At 42.1% G+C, this 10143-nt stretch overlaps 1 protein-coding gene across 6 annotated transcripts in view; it reads right to left on the bottom strand.

The window, feature by feature from the left end:
- LOC135103034 (uncharacterized) overlaps positions 1-9713 on the bottom strand; it is an 11171-nt gene extending 1458 nt beyond the window's left edge. Inside the window, exons 1-4 of one of the 6 annotated variants that reach the window (XM_064008911.1) lie at positions 9602-9713; positions 2662-2892; positions 1996-2474; positions 1-1444 (exon numbers count right to left, since the gene is read on the bottom strand). The exon at positions 1-1444 is cut by the window's left edge and continues 1458 nt beyond it. In XM_064008911.1, coding sequence (XP_063864981.1) covers positions 1-1444; positions 1996-2459 — 1908 coding nt within the window. In that variant the 5' untranslated portion in view covers positions 2460-2474; positions 2662-2892; positions 9602-9713. The other 5 variants (XM_064008909.1, XM_064008910.1, XM_064008913.1 and 2 more) reach the window with 5 other exon arrangements.
- Between the last annotated feature and the right edge of the window lie 430 nt (positions 9714-10143).

Here is a 10143-nt window from a genome sequence, read left to right as displayed (position 1 = left end):
ACTTTTTCTGATAGCTCCTCGCCTACCACTTCTGGGGGTGGAATTTTCATGCAACGAGGAACGATCATTTTCGTCCCAACCACTTGAAACATTAGGTAGTGACGTGGTACTGGAAACTGTCTTCTCGGTGGACGGCTCACGACTTATTCTGTTCCGCTTGCCACTGAATCGGATATCGTTGTCTCCTTCAATGTAACTGTTTCGAGGAGTGCTATGCTGAGATATATCTTTCACGATGGCCTTCAGATCATTTATCCATTGTTGCTGTAAGTTGATGTTCTTGGCTTTGAAAACATAAATCATCTTGTGTCCTCTAGGGCCCCTTACTTTTAGATCAAAAATTGTCCCACGTTCCTGCGTTCCTAGACCAACTTGATCCATTCTGAAACTAGTCACATAGTTGTAGTTTCTGCCATTACGGACTGTGAGAAGGATGAGCGTCTTCAGCATGAGGACGTGATACACCCGCCGCGGCAGATCTCCACCTTTCCTCAGTGCCAAATCGCTGTGGCGGAGTAAATCTCCAAAATTGCTCAGGTCTACAGGGGATCCCACAACAGCGCCTAGGAAAAGCTTTGAGTCAGCTTTCTTGAGGGGAACTTTGAGAACATCAATTGCTCTTTGCAATGCTTGCTTTTCCTCAGGACAGCTGGACTTCTTGCACAGAGTCTCGAAAGTGAGAACATAATAATGAAGGCGCATTCGAGGTTTTCGTAACTTCTCCGGCAATTGTGGCATATGCTGTTTTATGTAATCTTTGTGCGTCTCCAGGATGTTGTCGACGACAGGAATATTTTCCATGAAGTACACATACTTTTCGTACTCATTCTGTCGAGATATAATGGCCTCACTCAGCTTTCTCAGGTTGCCATCACTTTCCTCGAACTCTTCGTGAAGTTTCGTGTGCATCTCCGTGAGGGCCTTAATCTGGGAAAAGAGAAGAATCACTTTCCCTCGGAGAAGCGAAGGAGTGTCAATGCTCGTCAACCGTTCACGATCTTCACTTAGACTTTGCAAAGACTTTAGGAAATCACTGTCAGTCTCCAGGAAGAATTTCAGCTCAGCCTCTATTATCAAGGCGTTGGTCTCGAGGGAAGTATCACTGAGTCTAGAGACCGAGTCGGAAGTTTCCGCATCGTACAGTCGTTCCTGGACAGTGGCATCGAGGCCCATGTCTTCGTAGTACCCGCCTGTTGATTTGCTGTCTGTGTCGTCATTAACATCATCTTCATCTGAACTTGAATCTGAATCACTGTTTACCGAGTCCTGTAACTCGAAGCTCTTGGTCGGCTGGGGAGGGGATGAAGGTGACTTTTTGGGAGGGGAAGCGCTGGCGATGGCAGCGCCGGCGGATAATGAGGCCATCAACATAGTTGTAAATCTGCCCATACTTCGACCCAATGACGACTTGTGGTCTTTGGTGTTCGACGACTGAAGCCCATTGCTGGAATGAACAATGAAGTAAAGTTGTAATAATGATGATGATGAAGATGATGATAATAATAATAATGATAATAATAATAATAATAATAATAATAATAATAATAATAATAATAATAATAATAATAATAATAATAAAGCATGTATTGTTTCAGACCAGTTGCTCGCAAACTACAAAGGAAAGAGAAGCAAGTAATAGAACACGTAGAAAAATACCAAAATGTGAACAAATACACAACATGTGACAAACCAGCACCAATGCAGATCTTAAAGGCCAAGACGGAATTTGATAATTTCGTAATCAGTTACCTAATTAGTAAGATGAATAAACATAACCGTAATAAAAAAGATAACTCGTCATCAAGAAAAGAAATGTACTGCCAGGTAAATCAATACCTGTTATTATAGACTGCAAAGGATATACAAACATTAATTATTCCTCCACACACGAGACATTAATATAAAAAAATCAACTCGTGTTTGATGTACTACGTGTATCAGACATCTCCATCGATTGATTAGGTCTTCATGATTTTTAGAGGATAAAGTCAATACCTGCTGGGGTGTGGGATTGGTGGTGGGTGCGCAGCAACAGGGAAGAGGGCAAACAGTTGTTCCATAGTTTCCTTGGACTTCATTTGCAGCACCACAGCTACTCGTCCAAAGCTGTCGCTTTTACTGATGTACACCACTCTTAGATATTCTTTAGAAGGCGCCACTATGACTACGTCCCTTGTGCGGTGCTGCAGGATGATCTTGTCTCCATGTACGATGCGACACTCTTTCTCCTCATCATCCACCTTCACTTCCACTTCTCTCAGTGCATAGTAATCATCCACCTCACCGATGAAGTTCTCGCGGTCCTCGGACAACTCAGTCTTCTGAGTGGTCTCGTGGCCCTCATGCACCACTGCCCAGCCCGCCACCTCGGCCACTTGTACAAGCGTCTCCTGCGGGAGGCGCTTCACTGGTACCTTCACCTCCGCCACGCCCAACAACACACACGGTACGGAGGTCATGACTGCTTCGGCGTTCTGCAAGAAACAACGTATGGTGAGAATGAGGCCTGATATGCTGTCGATGGCTATGTTACGTCACAGTGTTAAACTAATAATCAATCTTAAAAAAAATAAATAAATAAATGAATAAATAAATAAAATAAACAAAATAAATAAAAATAAGGTCAGCAAGATGTCACTTTCTTTTAAATCATGTACTTACGTAAAAATAATATTCGTCAAACGAAGGAGAAAGAGTTATTTTTGAGTGTATTGCTTTGTGGTCTTCACGCTATGCTGCAACATTCGACTGACTTATCACGGGGCAGGCAGACGTGTGTTCACCGATGACACAACACGCGCATGTTCCATCACCTCACTGTGGGTGGTGACCAGGCAGGCATTAGGTGGCCTCCATGTCCCCACCTCCTGCAAGACGATCCGCCCAGCAGTGCTGCAGACAGATCATCACATGGTGTTATATATATATATATATATATATATATATATATATATATATATATATATATATATATATATATATATATATATATATATATATATATAAAACTTATACTTTTATATAGCAGAATTAATGAGAACAAAACATCCTATTACTTCAATTTTAGGAAAAAGTTCAGTTATCCATGTAAAACTGCGGATCCGAGGTGAAGACTTATTTTCCTCTGAGAGAGAGAGAGAGAGAGAGAGAGAGAGAGAGAGAGAGAGAGAGAGAGAGAGAGAGAGAGTTACATAGACATAAACAGACATACACAGACAAACAGAGAAACAGATGGAGCAAACTACGTTTAAATCAAGAATTTCTGAACAGTTAATGACGTGAAACAATTAGACGAAATAAGGGACTGCAGGCCTGACTGCAAATAAGGGACAGCAGACCTGCAGGCAGACTGACATTGAACAGGAAGATGTTCTTGGAAGACCATCGAAGAGCTACGAGCAGATCAGAAGCACGGGACACGCGGGAAAAATGGGAAAGAAGAGTAGAATCAAAGGAATTATCTCTGAATATATATAAGATGAGACCTTAAAACTAATGGAGAAATAAGTTATGGAAATGTGCAGAAAGGTGCAAACGCTGTGAGGAAGGTAGGGAGCTGAGACAATGTGGGTTTGTTAAGGAGCATGGCGTCATTATGATGAAGCAATCAGGGTAAAGCAGTGGAGGCAGTGAAGACACAGCTGAGGCCAGGAAGGAAGTAAGGTGATTGCCGTCTAGAGTATCGATAAGAGGTATGACTGTGTGGGTAGGAAGTGTGTGTGTACTACTGCTTACTACTGCGTTGGTGATATCGTGATTATTTACCTGTAGTCTCTCTCTGCTTCTGCTTCCTATAAATATTTTCCCATGCTTAGGTAAGCTGAATAAAAATGTTAAAACCTACTATTATGGTTATTATTACTATTATTATTATTATTGTTGTTGTTGTTGTTATTGTTGTTGTTGTTGTTGTTGTTGTTGATGTTATTGTTGTTGTTGCTGCTGCTGGTGCTGTTGTTATTAATATTGTTATTGTCATTATCATTATCATTATCATCATCATCATCTTTATCATTATGTATTATTTTCAGTCTGTTGTCATATCATTGTACACCAGAATGAATTGTAGCACGGCAACACAGACGAAACTTTCTATTTTGTTTCATTGTGGGCATCAAGGTACACAGATGAGAGCTCCTCATCCCTCAGTTTACACTTATTCAGTCGCCTTTTGCAATGCGCAGGGAATACGGTAGCAGCATTATTTCAACCCAGCCGTTAGTGTGTGGGCAGGGTGTCCCTTAACTAACCAACTAACTAACTCACTAACTAACTAACAACAACAACAACAACAACAACAACAACAACAACAACAACAACAACAACAACAACAACAACAACAACAACAACAACAACAACAACAACAACAACAACAAAATACTATTATTATTATCCTTATAACCACCACCTGGACCATCGACCGTCACCATCATAACTGCAACGATTCTTCCATTACTCTCTTGCCACCCAGCCTATTTCAGTGGAACATTGTAGCTAACATGAACCTGACTCACTGGCGGGAAAGTAACAATACGCAAGTGCTTGTAGTCGTCCTGTCACCAAAGGCCAAACCAACAATCACACTTGGTTATAACACCTGCGCGCCGCTCTCCCTGTCCATTCCCCAGTTATCTCCCTTCCTCTCTTTCCCTTTTGTAATCACCACGAGCATTTCCCTTGATAAGTGACACTATGGTGTTCGTCACAAGTTTACGACTTTTTTTCTTTTCTTCAGTTCGCGTGGGTATGGACCATACTCTGAAACACTTCTGCCCGCACCACCACTACATTCAAAAGAGCCTATTAGTTGTTAAAGTTACACGGGTTTTTAAGGAATTTTTTTTTTTTTGCGGTTTTAGGGACATTAACAATTCTACATTATGAACAGGAAAAACACAAATAAGAACCCGCCTAATCATTTCTATGGCCTTTGAAAATACTCATGGTGAGAAAGCAAAACGTGTCTGAATACGGTATCAGTAAGCATGTCTGCATTTCAGCAAGGTGATGGGCGAAGATGACAAGAAGAGATTCCCTCGCGATCTGAGGAATGACACATGGGAAGGAACTTTGTAAACAGTTCATTCAGTATACAGACTCACACTCTCTCTCTCTCTCTCTCTCTCTCTCTCTCTCTCTCTCTCTCTCTCTCTCTCTCTCTCTCTCTCTTTCTGGAAACTTCAAAAGACACACATGCCTTCATCTCTCGCCCAGCTACGCCGAGACCACTGCAAGAGAGAATGAAAGCCACTTATTGTGCCGTTCATCTGTGCCACCACGGACTCTCGCTACGTGCTGGGGGGTGTGGCAGCGTTGCAAGGACAAGCCGCCCTTTGTCGTTTCTTGATAGGAAAAACGGAAGCACTTGCATGCCATTCGTCCTTGATAGTATGGTCCTTCTCACAGGTCTGCTCTTAGACTATCCCTCAATTCTCCCGCCCTGTGCTATTATGTGTCATTCTTACTTTCTTATTTCTTACCTATCCTCACAGTTACCTCAAACCCCACCCACTCCCTCACTCCCTCCATTCTGTGCCATCCTCACTGCCTCCTTATGCTATTTCTATTTCTGGCACCATGATACTCGTACATTATATTGCACTCACTCCTTTATTCTCTGTTGCACTAATTCTTTACTGCCTCTTTATCACACTCCTTCTCATTCTCACTTTATGTCACAATGTCACACTCTCTTCCTTCCTACTGTCTGTGCCACCCTTACTGTCCCAAAGTCCGTCCTTACGTCCTACATGACGCTCTCCGTTGCAGGTCCCCGGAAATAACCTTGCAGCTTCTCCTCTGGGACCCTGAGTTCGAGTTTTCGACTTGAGAACTTGCGCAAAACACGTCCATCAAAATTAAAACCATGACGGATATTTGAACAACTCGCACTAAAACTTTTGCCTCGAAATGGAAGACGGGTACAACTTGACTTCCCCTCACTCTCACGACCACGGAGGAAGTGTTCGCCACACAGACGCTTCCCTAGGGCGTGAACAGTGGTCTCAAGGCGCTAGCTCAGTGTGTGTGTGTGTGTGTGTGTGTGTGTGTGTGCTTCACTGTTGATGAGTAAGCGTGTTTCAGCTTCAGTGAGTGTGTGTGTGTGTGTGTGTGTGTGTGTGTGCGTAGTTGCCTGCTATTCCCTGTACCATGCACAACTTTTCTTGGTCTATCACAGCAGTAAAGTATAAAGGTTTAAAGTGAGCAGATAAGATAACGGAAGCACTATAAACGAGGAAAGAGGCGAATACTCCCTATTGAAGCAATGGATAATAATATCAAATATCATTATCATAGACAAGAAAAATAAACCCTGACGTGTGACAATGTTCGAAATTCGGCCAGGTTTTTTCTTTTTTTTTCTTTTACGCGGTCACTGATAACCCCCCAAACGCCACTTCGATAACTAATTGCACTCTATCTCGGGCATCTCAGGTGGGGGTTATTATTAAGCAATATACAATCACGTGATATTTTCTGTTCACCACTTAGGAAGCTGACGATCTAACGGATAAAAAGAAAAAAGCCTCCTACGAACTGTTATGAGCGAGCGGTAGTCGGTGCAGTGACTGTTCCTTCACCTTCTACCGCCTCCATAGAAGGTAAATTATGTAAAGCTGATTCTTATGTAAGTGCTCACGAACCTTGGCATGAAAATCCAGAGATGTAAAGATTACTGCACTTTACGTTCTCCTCCTCCTCCTCCTCCTCCTCCTCTTCCCCCTTTTTCTCCTTTGTAAACAGCAGCAGCAGCAGCAACAACAGCAGCAGCAGCAGCAGCAGCAGCAGCAGCAGTAGTAGTAGTAGTAGTAGTAGTAGTAGTAGTAGTAGTAGTAGTAGTAGTAGTTGTTGTTGTTGTTGTTGTTGAAGCTGTTGTAATAATGGTGGTAGTGGTGGTATTGGTGGTGGTGTTGGTGGTGATAGTAGTAGTAGCAGTAGTAGTAGTAGTAGTAGTAGTGGTGGTGGTGGTGGTTGTTGTTATTATTGTTCTAATAACAGAGTAGTAGTAGTAGTACTAGTAGTAGTAGTAGTAATAGTAATAGTAGTAGTAGTAGTAGTAATAGTAGTAGCACTAGTAGTACTAGTAGTAGTAGTAGCAGCAGCAGCAACAGTAGCAGTTGTTATTGCTGTAAAACCACAACACTAATGAGAAAAAAAAAAAAAAATCCCTACCACCACCACCACCACCACCACCACCAGCAACAACAACAACGACGGTCACAACACCACCATCATTACAGAGAAATTCTCCTGTGAGAATAGAAACCAGTGTCAAAAATTAGATAACATGGCCAGTACCAGTCCCTCTCTAAGCTCATATTGGTGAGCACTAAGTACCAGAAAAATGCTCGGATATCACTTGGCGCATGCGCAGAAGGCTAACTTAATGCACGCAACACTTGGGGCATGCGCAAAATAAAACTAACTACTGGTTTATTTTAAATTCAAATTTTAGGCCTTTGTTTCTCAATTTACGTCCCGGTTTGTGTTCGCGGCAGCGATATATAGATAACTTTTGTGGAACGTGGTGGGAAACAAAAAAGTTGCCAGCAATGGGAGCCCAGCCCTGCCGATACGCCTTTTAGTAGTCTGATTCATCACTTAATTAACTTATTTATATATTTGTGTATTTATTTATGAGCTTATTTATTTATTTTATTCCTTTTATAAACGCAGGGAAAAGTTAAATGACTATTTTGCAATCTGTCCCAAGTATAAACTATGTACAGTAACGAAGGCGATGATCACGATTTTAACAAGAATTTTTCTGTCCAGTTATCTATATGTCTGTCTATATGTCTGTCTATCAGTCAGTCTATCTATCTATCTATATATCTAACTACGTCACGTCAAGGAAAAAAAATATCGGAGGTGTTCCCAGTCCTCTCGTTCCGTCTATTCTAGTCTTTCACGATATGCAGGAAAAGCGAGTACGGCGACAGTAATGTAACCCACCGCAGTGAGCGACCAGGCTGTGTGACTGATGATGACTAATGATAATAATAATAATAATAATAATAATAATAATAATAATAATGACAGTTTCCTGTCAAGTGAGATGGAACTGTGAGAGGAAGCAAGGCAGTAAGTGATCATATTATAGAGAAGCAGGATGACTGTCACCTCAGCTAACCATCGAGGGTCCGCCAGCAAAAAGTGGTGGTGATGTGCTGGTTAGCAACAGTACGACAGTGTCATCTACCTAAATTCGTGTCACAAACTGATCGCCTTCGAACGTGATTGGTTGCATCAAGACCCGATGGTGGTGGGGCGATGGCAGGGTCGTCCCAAGGAGTCCTCGGGTCCTCGCGACAAGCTGACGGCATCAGCACCCCTGAGTAATCCAAATCTACGTCAAGCGACATGTCACAAACATTCCAAGAAGGAAGGAGTGACGTACCATTGCTGTGACAAGAGGAATTTCCTCATGAAAACATGTATGGCGACAGTTCCGATTAAGTGTAATACCTGAAGTTATTTCCTGTATTCACTTATCCGTGGTGTGTATTATGCCATTTTTTGCTGTCTGCATACGTACGTACATACATGTACGTACTGCATCACGTCACAGACACACGTCACTGTGCTTACTTAAGTACCGCTGCAATCTCCAAATAATCTGGGAAGAGTGATTTTTATGATTTTTACTTCTGTTCACTTCCCTCTGAAGAAAATGGGCGTGCACACACACACGCTCTCTCTCTCTCTCTCTCTCTCTCTCTCTCTCTCTCACACACACACACACACACACACACACACATTCGTGCGTAGCGCAGTAAACAAGGGTGAAGTGCAGGTAGTACATATAGATCACAGAGTAATGGGTGTAAGTACAATAAGTGGTCGATGAGGGACGGCAATTTGCGCACCACTGCAGTGTTTGTGGCACTTATTTTGAAAATGCTCACGGTTACGAGCTTTTTTTTTACTTTTTTCCATGCAAAATTACTCAAATGTGATAATAGTGAGCATGCACACAGAGTGAATACAGCACCTTCGATCGAGAGTATGTTACAGGTTTGTTTACACTGAACAAAAACTTCATCTGATTGACGGCAACATGCAACTGATAAAACTCACCTTGAAATATCAATGTTAATTATCTCCTGTACAGTTGCACAACATCTGGAGTTAATTGTCTTTTCCAAATTCGTAAGCTCACATATTCACATAATGCATTTGTAACTCCATGTCTGACTCGTGTCTCTAACGGCACTATTAACCATGGAGACACTGGGCAGCGGTCCCATCAGCACACCAATTGGAACACCACACAAGTACCTTGACGTCACGATGTCCAGTCAGGTGGGCATAGTCCACGCCTTCCTTGCGGTACTACATTAACACTTCACCATATCCACAACGAAAGAATAAATGAAAGAGGAGGAAGAATATGTAAAGGAGAGAGAGAGAAGAAGAATTAGTCGTGTAGGGTATGAAGTAACTGGGGCAGAACTGTGTGTTGTCTGTAAATGAGGTTGTACGTGTCAGATTGTCTTGAAATATTCCAAACTTTTCGTTCTTTGCCACCATTCGTTTCCGCTCAGGCTCACCACGACGCTTCCATACCCACTAGGTCAAGGCTCCTTCACTCTCTTACCGAGGTGTTTTGACGAGACTGGCCAGTTAAGGAAGGACGAAGGACTGGATAGTGATGTCCTTTGTTTCCTGTGCACTTAACAAAACTGGAAAGTAACGATCACTAATGCTATTATAAAAGGCCACCACCGAAGACCATGTCGATAAGATAGTGTAACTGATACGGAGATAAAAAGTCGCAGCCTGTACACTGATAACGGAGTCAGAGTAATGCTCACTTGTTAAATCCAATATCACCCACGGACAGCATGATCGCCTATTCACAGAACATTATTATTAGTTTTCTTTTAATTTCCTTGAACACAAACCCTTGTTAGAGAAGTATGTGTGTGTGAGTGTGTGACCACTTCTAATCAGTTTGCCCGCTACGATATAAACACAAGTAACAACATACAACATACAACAAACAACTGCTTCAAGAGAGTCAAAGGATCCAAGGCATTCTTTATATTCGACAGAGTAGTAAAGCAACACACATTGGCTGTTTTACTCCCTTGCTAAACCCTGGCGAGTGTATCACCTTGTGTAAATGAATACTGATAA

This window comes from Scylla paramamosain, chromosome 8, assembly GCF_035594125.1.
Source record: "Scylla paramamosain isolate STU-SP2022 chromosome 8, ASM3559412v1, whole genome shotgun sequence".
Classification (NCBI taxonomy): domain Eukaryota; kingdom Metazoa; phylum Arthropoda; class Malacostraca; order Decapoda; family Portunidae; genus Scylla; species Scylla paramamosain.
This window is presented reverse-complemented; position numbering and strand designations above follow the sequence as displayed.